At 33.7% G+C, this 21,823-nt stretch overlaps 3 protein-coding genes across 3 annotated transcripts in view; all 3 read right to left on the bottom strand.

Moving 5' to 3' along the window:
- Positions 1–21,823, bottom strand: part of LOC127837254 (long-chain fatty acid transport protein 4-like) — a 456,835-nt gene that overhangs the window by 305,108 nt on the left and 129,904 nt on the right. The gene's annotated exons all lie outside the window — the stretch shown is intronic.
- Positions 1–21,823, bottom strand: part of LOC127840009 (uncharacterized) — a 54,339-nt gene that overhangs the window by 8,212 nt on the left and 24,304 nt on the right. Inside the window, exons 2-4 of the mRNA XM_052368398.1 lie at positions 11,165–11,829; positions 7,314–7,467; positions 213–359 (exon numbers count right to left, since the gene is read on the bottom strand). Of these exons, the coding sequence (XP_052224358.1) occupies positions 213–359; positions 7,314–7,467; positions 11,165–11,829 (966 nt within the window). The remainder of the gene's footprint in view (positions 1–212; positions 360–7,313; positions 7,468–11,164; positions 11,830–21,823) is intronic.
- LOC127837258 (uncharacterized) overlaps positions 9,739–21,823 on the bottom strand; it is a 405,532-nt gene continuing 393,447 nt past the window's right edge. The window contains exon 3 of the transcript XR_008029200.1: positions 9,739–10,046. The gene's annotated coding sequence lies outside the window, so the exon portion shown is untranslated. The remainder of the gene's footprint in view (positions 10,047–21,823) is intronic.

Raw genomic sequence — 21,823 nt, 5'->3', positions numbered from 1 at the left:
TTTGGACAGTAGCAAATGTCTTTGAAGAAACTAAACATAACACATTCAGAGTAAATTTTTAGTTTATTATACCCATTCAAGTCAAAGTTTGTTTAGAAAAAATATAATACACCATATACGTTGATATTGACCCCATAAAGTCTCATACATAAATATAAGCCACATATATATAACATACCGGAAAATGTATTGCGTTCCGGTCGTTGACAAACACGGAAGATTGGCGGTTTTGGAGTAAGGAGAAATGTCCGCCTCGATGTAAGCGACCGTCGTCACTCCAAAGAAAGTATAGACCTTCCACGTGCCGCGCGTGCTCGAGTACCACGTTGCGTCTCTCAGCGGCAGCGTACAATTGGAGGCTGCAATCATGTCAATGATGAGCATTTGTACGCTCATCATATCTCTTGTCTGTGCTCACATTACGACACGTTCAATAACAATGCAATATTCGTACCATTTACATTGTTAAAATAAAATAATATTATTGCTGTGCAAACAGTTTCATGTTAAAGATTATAATAGGTTTCAAAGAAATTGAATAAACTGTGTTGAATGTTTGTTGTTGTTGTTGTTGCTGTTGTTTGTGTGCGTGTTGCATTTGTTATTATTGTGATAATATATACAGGTCTGATTCAAGAACTATAATTTGTTATATAAAATACGTTTTACTTCGGGTTCGAAATGCAAACGTAAATGTTACGGTTGTCTTTTGATAATATAATTCGAAGAAAAACGCATTACATTCCAAAGTTATATAATACCTCATTTGAGACTTATTCCGTTGTTATACACAAATGTTTCAAATGTAAAATATGACATGAGCATATTAAAACGCTATATACATATAACGTGCTAAAATAGCATTCGACGGAGCAGATCAACCGAAATTCTGAAGAAATTGAGGATATTTGTCCATGTCCGTGTAAGATCGTTTGTTATTTTACGAGTGATCATAGAAAATATTTTTCACAAGTGGCGCAGCATAAAAAAAGGTCTCAAATCTATCAATAAAATATTATTTTTCTATGATCACGAGTGCAACAACACTATAAATAGAAAAAAGAGTTTCCAAAATTTGTTATTTTCACCGGTGAAAATAACAATTTGTTTATTTTCACTGCTGTTATTTCACTGCAGAAATGTCATATTTTCCCATTAGGTATAAAATAAACTGCTTTATCCCAGGATGCTAACATATTTAATGCGTGTATTTGATTTAAACGTATTTATTGAAAATTCCGTACGTTATTTTGTACAAGAGAAAATCGAATTTGTGTTCACATGCGCTTATACTTTTTCTTCAAATAAAATAATATCGCTTACCTGTACCTTTCTATAATTAATCCTAATAAAATAAATACAGTTTGAAATATGTCCATTTTTCCTTACTTTTTAGTTTACAGTATTTTTAAAGATTGAAACTAAGTTCGTGTGCCATAATTGTCGAAAGTTGTCTTTTAACGCTTAAATTGTTTTTGAAAAAATCTATTTAGCGCGTATACCATTGACATCTAACTTTTTTTGTTTTCATTTCAAGTAGACGTGCAATTTGACACCACTATCGCAAACGTTTATATTTGCATAATGCAAAACTATGTAATACACACTGAACTGAACTCGAGTACAGTCATGCAAGTATTTAGACTAAGGTAACAGTGCAGTGATTGTTGGTATTGAAACTAAGCAGGCTTCGATCTTGAATGTTGATTGAAAGATCAAATCGTAATATTACAACAATTATTTTAAAACCATAAATACATAATTCAAGTCAAGACAATCTTGATTCAAGTGAAGATAATAATTAACTTATTTAATCTGAAAGTAAAGATAAACATTTGGGATTATAAATGTGTCACTATTAGTTCGATATAAAAATCAGCAATATATAATGCAATCAAAGGGCCATCAACATTAATCAATAAACAATTGGATCGGATATAATGTAATGTTGAATTCATTTGAATTTATTTTAAAATGAAAATTTAATTAAGCACCACGTGTGTATTAAAGTATGGTTTAGTTATTTGTTGAAAAATAACCTTACTGAAACAGAAACAATTGAAAAAAAATATACTTAATACTATAAAGAGCTACTTTTAGCTGTTACATTCATGTCTTTGTTCGCTGTTACAGATTAAAAAACATTAACGTGTGCAATAACATGTGAGCACATATAAAAAGTACACATACAGAAAAAAAGGAATTCGATGTAATAGCAATTTGAATACTCAATGGTTTATATAAATCAGAGCTTTAAAATTACAACTTTCTGGGGCAAGATGAATCGAAGTTGATTTAATGATGAACTCAGTTGGCGACCCGTGTACAATGTTTTATTCAATTGTACACGTAGAATCAATGCATATCAATTAGATCAAATACACATCGGAAAAATTGTATGAATACAACTTAACACAAACATTAAAAGGAAATTTGTGTACAACAAGCACAATGCACTAGCTATGTTTTTATTAATGTACTTGTAAATCTGGTGTTTACTCAGACATAATTGACACAACTATTTACACATTGAACCACAGTTTTGTTTACAGTTAGATGTTTGAAAAGAAAACAGTTTAATCGTATGTACACTTGATACTGCAACTACATAGTGTGGTAACTTGATAGTTACTGACAAGTATGTGCAATCAATATAGTATCGCTCATACATATGCGCAAATTTTTTACCGATAACACTGCAGCAAACATGCAAATGCCCTGTAACCAATACAGTGATGTTGGTAAACATAGTAAACATAGTAAGCAATTATTAGTATTCAAACTTAAAAGCTTTCATAATACATGTTTATGTAAAATTAACAAAGCCCCATAATTTAACGCATATTTTATTTATTTTGTAACGCTTAAGTTTGTTTCTTATGTATGTGTTGTTTATTGTTGAGGTTCCGGTAATATGCAGAACGTTGAACGTTTCAAAATTGAACCCAGTACGGTCAAGTTTCTAGGCTAGTACTATCTGTGTATCACTAAATATTTTACAAGACTCGTGTGACGCATTCTTGCACAAACATCGAACGTATGTGGCTCTAGGATCAAAATTGTCAGTGACATGTAGGGTCTGATCTAACGACCAAGAAGTGTATAACATGTTTTATAACCTTAAATGGAGACAAATCGCTCAGTATGGAGAATTCTCTGGACTAAGCGTTTTCGACAAATGTATGTATCTAATAGAGGACTTCGACATATCTGATGGTCCAACTGAACTTTGGCTTACGCTTGAATTTTGAAACACCCATGATTGAAACGTACGGATGTTTTATTTTTAATACAACATTAAGGACGTCTTTTTCCATAGATAGAAATATGGGGCAATCGAAATATAGGTATTATATGTTTTATTATGTTATACTCGCAAACTGTATCGTATTTTGCTTTCTGCTTATTCATATTATAAACGATTCCTTTGAAATATCATTTAACGCCGTAGACCTTTCATGCTATAAACATTTACTATCAAGTTAAATGTTTGTTGTCGATTTAATTTTATTTACGTTTACTGTATAGCAAAATTTCATGAACTTGGAAAGGCAATGTGCAACTTGATTAAAATTGTACACGGAATAGTATCGAGCAAAAACCTGAAACGTTTAACAATTATTTCGTGGAAAATGTTCGCCTAGATATGTAGTAAATTGCTCTTAATTGTCAGGTAGTATGGTTGAAAAGACAATGGCCACTACATCAGATTTGAGTCGTGTTCAGGTAACAATTGCATTATTTCATGAAAGTTCACCAGGAACTTATAAATGTTACAAAAAAAACAGCATCAACCAAACGGTTTTCTTCTGTAGAAAACAGGAAACTGTTTGTATAGCTACATGTATCAATTCCTTGATTTGGTATAATTCTACAGATATTGAGCAGCATCTGAACAGCAAAGCTCTTCATACACCAAGACACATTGATTATGTCTTGTTTTGAATTCGACTGAAACCAAAGACTGCGCATCGACATTTGTATGACCTATATTTTTCACATTACTGCGATGAATACTTGGTATTGTACCGTATGTTCAACTATGTGTTAAAATTGCTTAATCAATTTAACATTCAATTTTCATCAATATACACCCGAATCGCTCATGTTTACCTAACTTCTGTGACCCTACCACCTGAAGTAGCGTTTTCCTTATCGGTGTATAACAAAACATCGCACTTTAAATTCCCAGCATCGCCAAGTACGCAGTTGCCAAACCACTGCTTTATAGATGAAAACACATAAGTGACATGGCCAGCCAAACATATACCTCTGACGTAATACCTACATTTCTGAGATATACTGCAATCACTATCTGCATGACCAATCGGAATTATATTGCATGCTATGAATACAGAACTACTGCCTTTCTAAACAAAATTGCACAGATTTGTTTACACATGGTACGTTGTGAGAGGATTAAATGTTTTGACATGTTGATCCAATATCATTCGACCCTTTAATTGTGTCATGCAATTCCTAATTGTCATATTTGCATTATTCTTTGATTAAAAATCATGCTTCAAAGCAATCAATTGCAAGCACTTCCATGATCGTCAACGCAACGTAAATTGCAAATGGAGACAACCCAATTTAGCCCCAATGTTCCATCCGGAGAGGAGGGGAAAGAAGTGTGGTTTTCTTGAGATTTAATAAACCAATCAGATATGAAAACAATACTTGCAAGGCGACGAATGCAGACTATTCATTGAATATCAAATTGACTGCATTGTCTACGAGGAAAATTACAGTTCTTAAAGGGGCCTTTTCACAGATATTGGTATGTTTTGAAGTTTGTCATTAAATGCTTTATATTGATTTATGTAAACATTGGATCTAAAAAGCTCCAGTAAAAGAATAAAATTTAAAAATGGAAAAAAAGTAGACAGCATCAGGGCTCGATCCAGTGACAACTGGAGTCCTGGAGTAAAAACCAATGTAACCGCTCGGTCATCCTGCCAAGTATGTATGAGAGACGTATTTTATACTTTATATAAGCAATCTCCGTAGTTTCAAAAAAGTAAACGACAGCAACAGAACTCTCCAAAATATTAATTCGTTTCGCGTTGCAACGCTTTATAATTTTCAGGTTTTTAAATCGTCAAAGATGCATTCTGGATTTTCGTAATTAAGAAGTTGTCTCCCATTCGGGAAGGTATCACGAGTATCCCGGGTAAAAAGCGGTCCGTCTAAAATGTGAATATGACTCCTATCCGCGGATTGACCGAAAAGTGCGGATATGGACGAATACAGGCAATATCGACACTTTTTCTGCAATGTTTAATAAAAAAAATACACAATATGTGTTAAATATGTTAGTATTGTCTCAAAATATAACAATTTAAAAGACATTATCATTTTTCCAACATAATATCACTTTAAAATCGATAATCCACCGAATCCAACAAATGTCCTCTATATATTATAGTTTATTAGTACGTACAAATATGCACGTCATTTTATTTATTCAAATGAACAAAGGATATCGTAGTGCTACATTTAAATGTTTCAAGAATGATTATAACCATTATAGTTGCGCTGTTATTGAAAAGCAATGCATGTTCCGCTAAAATTTTATATCTTTCGTTAATATTATGTTTTATAAGTGAATGTAACAGCTGTAATATTGATCTTTAAAATACAGGCTTCGTATTTTTAACTTTTCGGGATATTGAATATGAACTGTTGAAATATTAACGAAAAATCTAAAACTTTTGCGGGACATGCATTGCTTTTCAATAACAGCGCAACTATAATGTTATAATCATTCTTGAAACATTTAAATGTAGCACTACGATATCCTTTGTTCATTTGAATGAATAAAATAACGTGCATATTTTTACTTACCAATAAAATATAATATATAGTAACAATCAAATATAAGATATTTTACTATGCATATTAAATACATATTGTGTATTTTTCATTTTACATTTGGTCTTTTCGTAATTAACGTCGAGCAAGAGTTGTCGTTCGTGCGGGAAGGTATTGTTTACTTCCGGTTGTCAAAAGTTATAAGCGCGTACATTTCAACAAAGTTAGTATGGATTCTATAATAACATCGTCGAATTTAATTCCAATAAATAATAAAACAACTGTCGAGGATGTGTTGAACTATTCCAAAGTAGAAATTCAAGCATTTTTACGCGCAAATAATGTTAAAATGAGTGGAAGCAAGTTGACACTTGCCCAAAATCAGTGGACATAGCGCAAATAAATTCCCAATCCCAAAATTCACAAATTGGCCAGGAAAAAGTCTTTAATCAAGAAATCATATTATAGCCTTGCTTTTTTTCTTGAAATGTTTATTTTTTGTATTGAACTTTCTCTCTCTATATTCATTAATGAATATTCTATAAGCAAATTTAATCATAAATTCATTTATTACTATACAAATTGTGCTTATTCTTCATAAAGAAATCATTTTTGTGCAGTTATTTAGTATTTTATTATTTGTATGCCTTTAAAACAAAATAAAGGCAAAATTATCTCCATATCAGACATTTCCTTAGTAACATTCTAGGATGGCAATCTAGCAAGCTTGATTTGTTAGTATCTTTCCTATAAATCTGTTCAGTCATTTTGATATTAATACACTAAATGTTTGTATTTATTGATATAAATCATTAAATTAATCTTTTAATTGACTACTAAACACCAATATACTATTCAAAAATAAATATTTGCAAAAAATGCCATTTACACAACTTTTAAAGCAAATTTTTCTTAATTTTTACAAAATTGTTTTACTTCAAAACAAAATCTGACATTTGCATTTTGAAGTTTTTGTCTGTACCACTGCTTTTTAACATTAAAAAGCCCCACAATGATTTTTTGACACTTGCAGGTCTTTATTGTGGGGTATTCAGTACTTGACCGTGCTTTGCACTATGAATTCATTCTCGTTATCCCAATAATAATGTTTATATTTACGTTTTTCACTACCAAACTTGCAAACAAAACAATGTTTCATCAGTGAATTCAGTGTATTTTGCAATATGTTATCTAAATTTCCGCAGTTTTTTGATAAATAATTAAACGTAAAGGGGAATAGGGGGGATTTTGGTTATTACGGGTATTTCGGTATTTCTACACACCGCATTTTGAACCAAACAATAACACATTTGTAATAGAATTTTCAAAATTAAGATAAATACCAAAAGTTTTATCGAAATATGTCATAATTTCAAAAATATGGGGTTGGCTGAATTTATAGGAATGGGTGAAACTATAGGCAGAAGGATACTTGTATTTACCCTTTTTGCATGTGGACAACCAGTGATTACAAAACATGCTACATATTTATTACTTACGAATGCAAATGTAGGGCAGAGGTGACTGAAATATTTTCTGGAATGGGCTGTCATATGGTACGCTCCATTCTCTCATGTTTTGGAAGAACTCTGCGCTGAGGTAAATTCTCAGTCGGAACTTTTTTACGACTGACAGAGTTAGGTCCGATGCCGTCTGCAAAGTGGTCCGAACATACCCGTGTGTACAATGTTGGGAACCAATTCTTCCGGCTTATTGCTATTACCCAAGCTTTTCTTGTACATGGGTCCTTCGGCATTTTATGTAAAACCACTTTCTTTGAAAATTTACCTACTCTGCCTCTGAAATTATGGCACTCAAAGATAGAGCAGTAGTCTTTCCCCATTGTTTATATTGACACCGGAAGTGGGTATACCTTCCCGCACGAACGACAACTCTGTTTACACGGAATTACGAAAATCCAGAATTGAAATGAACATTGCAGAAAAAGTGTCGATATTGCTTATATTCGTCCATATCCGCACTTTTCGGTCATATCCGCGGATATGAGTCATATACGCATTTTAGACGGACCGCTTTTTACCCGGGATACTCGTGATACCTTCCCGAATGGGAGACAACTTCTTAATTACGAAAAAGACCGAATATAATGGCTATATTAGACCATGGTAATTGTTCAATATTACTGTTTCCCCACAAATATCATAACTAAAACGAAAATTTGCGAATCTGAAACAACTTTTATCAATTTTGTCAATTTACCAAAACGTGAAAAGATCCCTTTACGTTGTAAATGGTATGTATTAGCATTACAAAATATGTTGCTTTTCAAAATTGTTAACAATAAAGTGCGTATAAATTAAAAAGTATCTTTAAATACAAACACTATGAATTGTGAGCAATAGGTTAGTTCAAGTTTTTGAATGTGAATGGTGTTGGAAAATGAAACCAAAATGTACCTTCATGTTTATCTGTATAATGCACATTTATGTGCAATAAACTGTAAAATACTCCTCATTTATTTTGTGTTCAGACCAAATCAGTTTATATGCACATAATATGGACGTACAGATACCAAACTAAGTTAAGAAGATAACGATAACGGGCCCGGGAAAGAATCGAGTTGATATCGAAAAAAGATCGGACGATCATAGTACGGTTATCGCCCGGCGATCGCCCGACATCAGATTCGTTGTACATGTATCATGGCTAGCTCCGTCCGGCATCCGTCAGTCATCGTGCGGAGGCCCTCCGGCAATCGGTCGCCGGCCGATGTTTATGTCCCTAGAAAATGCCTTAATTGGTGCCGATACACGTACAATTAATCCGATGTCGGACGATTGTTTGATTATTATTTTTTATATCTCAACTCGATTCCTTCCCGGGCCCGATGTCGGGTAAAATTTTAAGTGAGACTAACAATTAATCCGGACACCGCCCGATGCTACAAAATTACCCGGTGTCCTCGCGATCATCGGCCGCGCGCCAGGCTGATGAGTGTAAAAATACGTCGTCCGCAGCAGCAGCAGTAGTAGTAGTAGTAGTAGTAGTAGTAGTAGTAGTAGTAGTAGAAGTTGTTGTAGTGGTTGAAGTCGTAGTTGTAGTACATGTAGTTGAAGTCGTAGAAGTGCTGATTATTTTATTATTTAACATTAATATTGTCAATTATTCGCACAATGTTATCTTTGTCCTTGCAAGAGGTCACTGCAATACAGCATGTATAAGCCGAAAGCGACAGATAAAGACCATGATCCGATACGTATCATATCGTGTGACGGTCGTAAATTGTAAGGACATAGTAGCTTAAGTTTACGGTTACCAAACAATGTTTACTATTTATGTGTTTCATATATATAAGATGGCTTGTTTATTCCCATTCTGTATAGTATCGCCGTGTTTGTCACTATTACTGACATGTCATTTTGTGTAAGATTACCGAATACGTTATAGCATATATATTCTCCAGACTAATTATGAGTTGTGAACTAATAAAATTAAAACCTTATCGGGTTGATAATTGGGCTATATGGAAATCACTCATAATTATTCATATTTGTTTTCCGGGAATGGTCCTATCATATTACAGTTTATTTGTTTGCTGTGCCATATAAGGAACATGATTCTTTTTAATGTTAACTTACTTAACATTTTAAACTGGGTTTTTATCGTATGTGTTTTAAATGACACTTATTGTTTGTTAACATGAGACTTTGTCGGTTTGATTTTTCGGTTTGCATGCTCATTTCAGGCAACATAAGTCATAGATTAATTAAACGCAAACAAGAACATGCTTATCACTGACTTAGTGTCAGTCAAAGCTTATATTTCAACGCTAGTACCGTAAACTATTTTCACTAGCACTTTCAGTACAGAATTTAGAGTTAACAGTTAAACAATTTGCAAGTAGCATAAAGCGGCTTGTTAAGAAAATGGTCGATGAAGGAAATGCAACATACACCGTAAAGCTTAAATAAGAAATATTTAATAACGAATCAACAACACTGAAAGATATATCATATGCAAATCAACGCTATAGATATTAATAACAGCACATGACATGCTTAATCATGAAATAAATGCTGAAGCTTACACCGCTTCATACTTGTAATCAGATCAATGGCGTGAACATGTTAGCTATCTATCTCAATGTCATTTATCAAGTTGAGATATTGAATTACTAACTACAAGAAGTACACATATTTGTCAACAATAAAGCGGGTTAAAGTTTTGGCTTGGAGAAAATTAATAAACATTAATTCAAACGTTCATATTACCTAGTTTCTAGTGTTTGTTATTAACTATCATAAATATGACTATATGCATATGCAATACTTGTAGTAACATATTAAACATATATAAGCACAAAACTCGATAAAAATGCTAGTATGTTGATGTCCCTTTGTACATATTTCATTACTTTTACAAAACATCTCGCAAACAAACTGTACATGCAAAGGATTGAAAATACAAAAATTAAATTATTTATTTTAGCTGCAATTCATTAACAATTCACTACGACTACACAACTGAATTTTATACTAGTGCATTATCTGAAAATTTTATACTATTCGTAAAAATCAAATACATTCACTTATTCAAATACGTTGAAATGCACATTTCAAAACACGTATACGTTATACGGTACATTCGTTTATGCGTTCGAAATATCGTGGGTTTTGATAAACCTTTACATTTAAATTATTTGAATGTTAATTATAGGTATAAGCCATGATCAAGTAAATGCAAAAACTTGCAGATATTGATTGACGCCGTAATTTCCACCACTCACAGCAATTTTATCAAACGTGTTATTGAAACATATACCAAACGGAGTTTTTATTTCATGTCCGAAAGGGAGAGATCTTATATATTGTCCACTAGGACTGATTTGATGTATGGTGTGATGAAAGGATGTCACATACACATTACCACAAGGATCCACGGAGATTTGCTTTGGGGAATGTAGTTCTTCGCGCTTATATTCAAATACTTTCTCTCCATTTAAGTTCAGTGCCATTAATGTGTTCTCCACACCATTTGATATTATTAACACACTATTATGCGCATTAAAAGTACAACAACTAAATATTGATAGTGCACACTCTTTTATGTCTGAGCTTATATTGATTTCACGAAGCAACGTTCCGTCATTATTAAGAATGTCGATCTGCCCCGTGCTATTTGACATACAGATGTACTGGTTGAGTGGGGCATTTCTGGTAACATCGTCATACGGGATTCTTGTTTTCAGTTGTGTAATAACGTGCACATTTCCATAACGTAGTTGTGCAAATGCAATTTTGCAAGCATTTGGCAAAGTAATAACCATGTCCATTGGACCTGTCTTAGAAACTGAACAAGGAGTATCGTCACAAATGAATTTTGATAATACAAAATCACTGTATTCCTCAATCACTAGTAACGCATTTACTAAGCGTAAAGCTAGCACGATGTACTTATCTATCCATATACATGAATTCGCATAGGGACGTTTTTCCTTGTTAAACAAGGGCATAGTACTTAAATCTTTAGTACATTGAAGCTGTAAAATTCGCTCCGTGTATGGCTTATATTGACTATTATCAGTATCGGAGCCTGTCTCTGTTACATCACATGTGAAGTTTTCAATTCGCAAGGAATTCTTCACTTCTATCAATAAACTATCGAAAGAGGTATCCTCAACACATTTAAAGCTAGATTTGCTTCTACTTTTCTCCAATTCACATATGGCTGATTTCATACGGCAAACCAAATTCTTTTTAAGGCGCCTCTGCAGGAGAACAACGTGTTCATTCATTCCAAATTTCTGAACCAGTTCAATATAAGTTGACTGCTGTTTAATGTCATTCAAAAACTGACGTGCCTTTTCGTTGTTTGTTTTGATTTTTTCTCCTATCTCTTTTTTCTTATCAGCAATAGCTGATAGCACTTCATTCTCAAGGTGCGCGTATATGTCTAAGAGTTTCTGCTTAATGGTTTGGAGTGAAGCCAACGCTTGATTTTCTATTTCAAAAACCAATGCTTCGTGGTTGCGTTCATGTTCTAAAAGACGCTCACCTTGCCGTTGAAAGTCATGCAACACTGTCTTCAATCCAGAACAATCCACTTTTATATCATTCAGAATATCAGAAAGTACCTTTACTTCCTCGCACTTTCTGTGATCAGCCATAGCACACTTATTACAGCAGGTCATATCGTGGTCTTTACACAGGTATACCACTTCTTCCTTTTCGTGATTTGGGCATGCAAGCAAGCTCTTCAGAAGTTCCTTTATCTCCCGGGGAGGTATATCCGCAATGTCACACAACGTGTGGTGCTTGGAAACCTTTATCTTTACATGATCCTTTTTACACTTACCACAAAGTGGTTCATCACATTCTTTACAATACACAACGCCCTCTATTTCGGCTTTCTCCTCCAAACAGGGGCCGCATAAGTATTGTTTGACAGACATGTTTGTGCAACGTCTAACAAATTCACCTCCGTATATTTATATTCTAAATCGAAAGTAGGAAAAAAATACCTGGCATGTGAATACACATCAGTATATCGATCGACTGTGTTACAGAACAAATGTAACTACGTTTTGAACCATGTAAAGCTACTGGTTCCGCTGATAAAATAGCTACATACTATGTTATGACCATGTTTGCACATCACCATCCACACGCGATTACAGCTATACGTTGTGTTATTATTATTCTTAAGTATCACGTAAATCTTTTCACACCGTGGTTACTAACAGTCTCTGCAATACACATATTCCTCTATTACGGCTTTTTCCTCCAAAAATGAGAAATATACATCTTTTTTACAAGTTCACACGCAGTGAAAAAAAATCGCCTACGCGTAATGTATATTCTAAATCGAAAGTAGGGGAAATACCGAGCGTGTACACACTTGCATGAGTACCACGAGATATGCTTTATCCCAGTGACGATACAGAATGCAATCAATATACACGTTAAGAAAAGGAAGATATTCTCTGGCGTAAACTACTCCGTTGTGGATCGCCATTTTACCAGTTTGCAATATGGTGTATATAATATTTACACATATTGTTTATGTATCGCGTGAAACTTAGTAGGTTATTGCAATCGACAGTTTAAAATATATAGTTATTAAAAAGATAAAGCTTGTTATAAATATTTATTTCTTAGCTTTGACCAAACATGTATTTAATTTATGGTGGCAAATACCTGTCTTACAAAAACAAACTCCTGAGCAGTTAGGTTTGAAGACGATTTTCTTCTTTGACGAATATAATACTGTTCTATTAGTGTGTAATAAAACTATTTTGATAGTCAATGGCATCACAGTACAAAAAGGTGATGCAGGTTGCATGTATTGGGGACTTCAACGATATCACATATCTAACTTACAAAAGAGCATAGTGATCTAACAAACATGATCGTTTTCCGATAACAGTAGTGATAGCTCATAATGTGTTCCCGTCTTTCGCAATACATGAAAACTTATCTTTGCGTCGGACCTTTCAATGGATTTTACTTAGGCAAATTACATATCGATTATTAATTTACAATCCAAAAATAATTCGTACAACTTTAAACATTAAAATGAAAATATATTATGTTGTCCGTGTATGATGGATTCAGTTCAGTGAAGATATGCCTTACTTAAAAAAACGTCGTGAACGATATCAAAATACGTGTCGGCTAGCTCCGTTGGAAGATCGCTGGACTACTAACCGGAGGATCATGTGGTTAGATTTCTTAACCGTCCGCATAAATTTTTTAATGGAATTTGTTTTGAAATTTGTCTTACTGCGTGGACAAGAGCACTTAGCACGGGTGTGCAATCTGAACCTGGAAAAGTTTAAATACGTTAAGTGACCGCCGAGATATGAGTGAAATACGCAAGAAATTGCCTCTTATACCTTGAACCCCACCACATTCCTCCCACACCCCCACCCGAAATATACAACTTTGCTTGTAGAACATTGCTACTTCTGATTAATTAGTTAGAATTAGAGTGAAATGTGTAAGTCATTTCTTTAATATGTCAAAATCATTAAAGTCAGTACAGTATTAAACAATTAAAACGCGCAATAGTCATGCAAATTATTATAGTAAAAAGCTATAGATCTCTGCAAGTTCTTTCAATGAAATATATTTACGTAAGAATTTTCTCATAAATCCCCTTGATAGTGTTCGAGTTATGTCCTGAAAAATTAAAACTTGAAGGCCGCACAAAGGTCAAGCCGGAAAACATTTTTCTCCTGCTGGCGTTTATTTATAATACCACGATTTATATGTACTTAAGAGGCTTTTTTAGATTAATCTTATATGTTTTTAATAAGGCACTCGTTATTCAATGTAGCAAAACTGTAATATATCAAGTGTGTGTACTAATAGTAATAACAATGAAAACGATAACAAAAATAACAAAACATTTGCCTGCACTAGTTCAAACCATGTACCACTAGAAGTAAAAGAAAGTGTTTTATCACTGTATCACACAGGCCTATACACATTTTATTGGAGTTTAAACGGTATGACGGTTTTGGAAAGGCATTCAAAGTATTGTTACTAGAGTGCTTTTACTTTACAAACATATTAACGATATGTTCACTCTCGCACTTTTATAGATTGGTTAGCAGGTTCTCGACACAATAAGAGTTATGGACCCGTTTTATAAATTTGTGCCGCGAGACACTGAAGACGTGTTCCTTTTGTTAGCCAGCATGTAAACCTGCGGACCTTCCTCATTTGCTTTGGGTCTTTTCGTCATAACCGGAGTTGCGGCTCCATGCAAACAAAATACATATTTAACTTGTGTCTCCCGTAACTAAAAACAGAATAACTACAAGAGGGCTGAAACCTTACACACATTCGCTCCTCTTTTGTTTAGGTTAGGATATTTTCTTTACAACCGAGTGTATGGGTCATACATACATTTTCGGAAATAGACAAGTTTGTTTTAACTTGTGTTGCGAGTGTCTTAAAAGGTATTGTTGTTACCGGTCTATAACTTCAGAAAAATATTAACCAGCGAGTGAAGTTGCGTACCTCCATTTTATACATTAGTGAAGTTTTATGACAAATGCGGAATCCAGGGTCATCCATGTCTATGAAATGTTTGTTTTTAGCTCTGGTAATGTACATATGGGGCGAACCGGATTTTATCCATTTAAAAGGTCACCAATGGACCTTACGTATGAAGTTTTATGACAGTATGTTAAGGGGTTGAGGAGGATATGTCGTTTGATTTAAAAGTTAACGACACACGACGAAAGGCGATACCCAAAACGCAACCAGCGCAGGTGAGTTAAAAATAAAATTCACACATCATATGCAAAGCACAGATTGGGCTATTATGATCGCATTTCGTGCTGTGTCGTAAACTTATGATTAGCATGATATCTATTATATACGCTCTTCAATAGAAAGAGCTGAATCACAAATCATTAATCTCGTAAGCCTAAACTGATAAAGCCAGTAAACATTCAATGTCTTTATGGTTCAGATAAGAACGCACGGTTATTGTCAAATCATTCGTTCCCTTCAGTAACAAAACGTATAAACCGCACAACAAGATTATAGCAATTCATAGCATCCATTTTTGTTGACTTACCTGGAATATAGTGAAAACGCATTATTTTATATTAGAAAGCATGTGTGTATTGACTTTTGATACACTCAATTCACATTACCGATTTAACGTCTACGCACATGTTGTTTTCTAAATAATCTTTCTCCATTATGTTGACTCGATAGAATTTTAAAAGCTGCACTTTTGCAATCAAACAAATCGGTGAGATGTTGAAATCGAATATAAGACAAACAAAACGCGCTGCTCGCAAATTTACACACATTTATTTGTTAAATATTTTAACATAATAATTATAGCTTATTCCTTAATTACAAATATATATAACACATATAATAACCTTTACCTTAAGGACATACAATCGCAAAAAGTGCTTTAAACGAAAAGTGTGGACAGTTTCTGATTATTTTATCTTTCGTGAAAGTAAAAGACAGCACATGCATCGCTGTAAAGAATAAACATTTATACTTAGTAAATATAATAAGGTGAATGCATTTCAACTTATTATAATATTTAAGTGCCTACATTTTAACATTATCGATTAAACAAGGACTTGTCACAGACAAAACAGCAATGCACTACTGGGTTAATGTTGTCGATTTAAGAACACAGTCTCCGTATTTCATCAACCTTTTCTTAGTACGTTTAGTAACGGTAGGGCCCAGTGTACGTTGTCAATAATTCATGGAATCATTGAATATTTATCCTCCCCGTATGGCCTTTCAAATATTCAGATATTTTTGTCACCAAACGTAAATATTCCCAAAACTTAAGTTGATTTAGCGATATCGCATCAACCAAATTTTGTTGTTAAATTATATCTGTAATCATAGCCACTGCCAATTTCGTGTGTAGAAAATAAAACGACATCACTGACAAAATACCCATATGACCCTCTATCCACTTAACAAGTTTCACAAATCCAGCTTAATTACTATTGGATTTGTCGCAGGATGCAAATCGTAGTTTTCAATTATGTATGTACATGTAATCATAGAGATCACAATTTTTGTCTGACGAAAAAAAGAAAGAAATTACTTGCGCATTCCCAATACATGTGTGTGTAACCGATGTGATCGTTAATCGGATGTTGTGATTGGCATTGACATAAATATACATATGTACACATGCTAGCATCCAGAAATCGCATCATGTAAGGATACACAGTTTGCATTTTAAATACAGTTTTATTTTTCAAGAAATGTCTTTTCGTCGACAGTTGATTTAAAATAAATATAACGGCATGTTTAAGCTATTAAAGCAGGAAAGGCACTCAATCAGGTATCACTTACTGAAATTTAAGCCGGATTGTTAATATAATATTTGTTTTATTAACACTTAAATTTCACACAGTCAGCAAACTCTGCTGTGTTAACGTTCCGTGCAAATAGTTATCAAAACATATTTACAAATTTAAAGCATGCCTTAGTTTAGTAATGTTTACATTCATTTAACAGACAACGTTCTATTCAACAGCTTGTAATAAATAGTGATGGCAAAATTTATAATTGAACGGACTGAAAGATTTATGAATGAACTTTTTTAAACTCTATAAACAATTCATGGTATGCTCACATGATACGAAAGCAAAATACCTAATATAAATATTGAATATTGAAGCAGAAATATACATGTTTACAATCTTATTTCCTCCACATACATGAGGAGATCAAATCAATTAAAATGCTTCTCCTATGACACAACTACACAGTCAAAATTGTCGTGTTCCGAACAAATCAATGCAAATTGTTAAGATACACAATTGTTTTCATTATAAAAAGACATTGTTTTCATGTCCTCACAATATCATACAGTACATCTATTATAACTGACTGTTTTCAAAGTTGTGTTATTCTTTCAAAACAGCCAGTCCTAAGTCTTCACCAATGCTGCACTAACGTAACACATTCATGCTCATCTGACCTTGACCGTTATCGGAATGCCGACGCGCTGCTTCGATCCATTCTTACGCTTTATCGCTCGCTATTTAAAAGCCTACTGTTCACTGGGGGCTGACGAGGTCAAAGCGTAGTCCGTTTCGCTACGACGTCGGGTATATGTTTTACTACGAATACATTGTTTAAATACACATGACATCGATAATGGATTAGTCGATAATTGTGTTAAAAACATGTAAGATTATGCTTCTCTAATAACAAAACTCTGAATTTAAGCACAATGACATTTCATAGGTCTGTTACATCAAATTATAATTCAAGATGTGTCTGGTTTATGCGGTTAAACATGACATATACCGCTGATTTATCAAACCGAAGTCAAGTTTCACTTTAAAAAAATGCAATTAAGGTTTACAACTGTGTTTAATTGACACAATTTTACAATTTCCATATTGATCTATGTATCGTTAAGCCACTGGTGTGTTTAGAAAAGTGAAGGGTGACCCAGTTATCAGAAATAAAGGCTTAATATTATTATTAGGCATGATCATGTCTCTGACAATATACGTTAATGCCTCGCTACGACAACGCTTTAGCGTGTATGCGTTTCTCACAGAAGACGCATTGGTTATCTGTCAAAGGCAAAATAAAGAAAAGTTTTTTTTAGTACGGAGTCATGGAGTGGCTGGATGTTTCCTTTGCGGAAGAGGTAGTAACAACGGCACAACATGATCCGCAGCGCACAGTCGACATGGTAATGCACATTATTATGATATAATTAAATTCAAGACTAGGCCAAAGGAAACGATTAAAATCGAAAATCCATATATACGATGACAGTTGAGAGTCGAGAACCTAATGTAGTCGGTCTCAATTAAATGACGCATCTTCACCTTGTGACAATCCCTTATACGTTCATTTTGATAGAGACCGACGATAGGTTTTCAGCATACGGTACTCTTGATCAAATAACATTCGATTCTCGTTATCCCCAACTCGCTTATCTCGAAACTCTGCTTATGTTAGAGTAAATCCCATGTCCCAACTTCGATCATTATTTATCTCATACGGATTTTGACTTTTACATTGTATATATCATAGCGATTTTCTTGAAAATCGTTTATCGTCAACTAATTTTGAGATGAATTTCATGTTCGTATACATGATTTTACCTGTAAAATCCACACCTGTAACAGCCGTAAGGTGTGGAAAGTAGGACCCCAATGGCACAAATCCGCAATTGCATAATCAATATATTGTCGTGAAGGTGTGGCAGTGGGTTTCTGTCACAGGTTATTGTTTACTGCGTACATGACGGCCGGTAAATTTACCTCGTGTTACAATGCGGTTAAGGCCCAGTCTCAATATGATGCCGGCGGAGCCCCAGTGCGTGATCAGGCATCTACCGGGATGAACCGGGGCCCTACCGGGATGAACCGGTGCTCCACCGGGATGAACCGTGGACGACCGGGAACAACCGGGGCTCCACCGGGAAAGTATTAAAATGTTTAATTAAATATTTTAGCGTTATGAAGTAAAACAAATATCAGACAACGCTATTGGCATCAGGCGCCCCATTGGTGCAAAAAGGTACCAAATGACATTTTGGTCAAAAATGACATTTTAGTATATATCATTATGACTTTGTATAATCTACATTCTGAAAAAATATCTAAGCTGTAGCTTGTAAGGTTCCATAGATATAGGACAATGTAAAAAGGTACCAAGTGAAAATTGCAACATTTGTTTGTGCAAATAGGTACCATATGACACATGGTACCTTGTTGCAAAAACTTTGTGTGGAAAATTTAAATAAATGTCAGTGCAAAAAGGAACCATATGACACATGATACCTTTTTGCAGACATGAAATAAATGTGTCCACATTTTTTAAAAATATAAATGTTTTTAGTTGGTACCTTTTAGCACATTATGAATACACTAGTCAGACACAGGTAACAATCAATTGGTTTATGTTGTACCTTTTGCCTCAACAATGCATACACTTTCCAGACACTGATAACACTATCAAACTATCCTGTTAACCTAAGATGTCTTGTAATTAGCAAATGATAATTATGAGGGTGAAGATTTTGCATCTTCATTTGGTGATTATTAGAGCGAAGAGTGTAGACCCATACTAAGACTTTATACATATGACTTTGTACATGTTATTTATAGAAGGAGATGGAAAATAATAAAACTAAGTATATTTTATTGCAAAATTAAATTCATTTACCAGTAAGTTATGAAAACAATGAAAACTTAAAAATTAATATACTGCTTGCATCCTTTTTGAAAGTCTTGATTTCTTTATTATACAATTATCATGGATGGTAGTAACTTATTTCGTGGAGAAGTCAGGAGAAGAACATACTTTATATGTACAAATGTTTCAAAAGGTAGCTTGTAATTTCACAGTTTTTACAGAAATAAGTTTTGATTTTATTTAAAAAGTATAATCAATATATTCTCTATATGCTGGTATTTGCTTCACAGAAAGAAGACGAGGTTTGGTCCGATGAAGTTTATCATACATTTACACAAGAGGAACTGTTTGGACCTATGATAGCAACGCAAACAAAAGGCAATGATTCCGACACTACAGTTCCTGCAGATATTCCATTAGCTGATCTTGGTAGAACAAATAATCAACCAGTTAAAAGGAAACTTATCAAACTGATAGAGAATCAGATCATGATGATAGTGTTGATGGTGAAAATTATGATCCTAACAAAGATGAGATCAATTAAACTGATTCAAAATTCAATGTAAAGAAGCTTAACAAAAATGAGACTTGTGCAAATGAACAAGCAAAGAGAAACTTCATTGAAAAAACCCAAGAAATTGAAAATTCGAAAACAAATAACATAAGGAGAATAAGTCAAAGTGTACTTGCCAAGAAATTGAGAGATACAATAATATTGTTGAAAATTAGACGAAAGGTAGCAAGATTAGCAGTAAGTACCAAACCTGAAAGCCATTAGCCACAAATTTTTACTTTCAGGCCATTCCCAAATGGAATGCGATTCAGTTCATTCAACTCTTGAACGTTTCAAAAAAGTAACGCCAGTGTATGTTCCATCCCAATGGTGTACTTTAATTTCTCTAGTAAGAAAATCAGAGCCATATGTAACTATACCAATGAAATACAATCATGTCATGGACTTCAAAGACTTTGCGAAGACAAATTGTACAAACCTGAAAACATCAGTCACTGTACAAAGAATAAACCGGCTTAAAAGATCAGTGTTTGTGAACTACAGCTTTGACGACAACCAATTTAAGGAATTTCAAGTACAGAAAACAACAAGATAACAGAAAGGCGTTCAGAACACTTGGTCAAATTGTGAGTCAGATTTAAAGCTTTGTTACGACACAAAATTGCCAATATCGAATCAAAAGAAAAATGACCTTGTTAATTTATGTTCAAAGAAATCATTCCTGATGAGTTTCATTCTTATTACGAGTCCGTACCGACGATCAGCACAAAAAAGGATTTTGTACCTATGGAGTCGGATGAGAAAGATACCGATATCGAGTGAAGAATGTTGACAATGTTGATATTATGGGTTCTCTGCATTTTTGTCAAATTCTGACATTTTCAAGATACATTTTCAAGAACCTTGACGATACATTAATTGTTTACCTTTACAGATGTGTCACATCTTTATAAACGTTTATACTTAACTGTTGTTAATAAAGTATAATAGTCATTTTCACTTTCCAGTTTTGTGTGGTGCGCAAAGGTACCATATGTCATATGGTACCTTATTGTGCCTTTTTAGAATACAACACACATAAATAGTACGTGCAAAAAGGATCCAAGTGTGCATATGGTACCTTTGCATGTTGTTTACCTTAATATTAGATTATGCAAAAAGGAACCATATGACATAATTGATCAATTATCGCTTATTGATAACTGGAACATGTTCAATTTTTGCAAGCATGAATGTTGTATTTATATCTAACAATATGCACAATAACAATTCTGAGTTGTCTATAGTTAATTTGATATAGACTTTCAAATCTTTAAACGCGATTCTTTCAAAACTATGAAAATGTCACTTGGTACCTTTTTGCACAAATGGTATGGTTTTAAATTGTATCAATTTAATGGTACTCTGACCAAACTTAAACAAATCAAATATTCGCATACCAATAAAAAAAGGACTGCCGTCTCTAATACGGTAAAATTAACATGAAAATGTTTACGCAAATGTGAATTTTGCTTAGTGGCATCATGTAACTTTTGTTGTGATTACATAGTTAAGAAAAGTACACTATTCATGTCGATGCTTTATTGTCTAGGAAACTTGTTACTCTTTGTAGGGATTCATCAATCTTTTTATTTATTATATTTTTGAGACACTTTTCAACGCATATTTGGCCAAGTAGTTAATTTGGTTCTATCTGTTTTCGTTGAGAACGTACATTGGATATCAAACATCAGTGCGCATGGATGCAATTTACATACACTGATTTGCTATCGAGTACATTTACTTATGCTATTAATATATTAGAATGTTGAAAAGTATTTAGCTATGGACAATAAAGAAAATTAAGAGACAAATCTATTAA

Source organism: Dreissena polymorpha, chromosome 7 (genome assembly GCF_020536995.1).
Source record: "Dreissena polymorpha isolate Duluth1 chromosome 7, UMN_Dpol_1.0, whole genome shotgun sequence".
Lineage (NCBI taxonomy): Eukaryota > Metazoa > Mollusca > Bivalvia > Myida > Dreissenidae > Dreissena > Dreissena polymorpha.
Note: the sequence above shows the minus strand (reverse complement) of the source record. Positions and strands in the feature narration are given on the sequence as shown.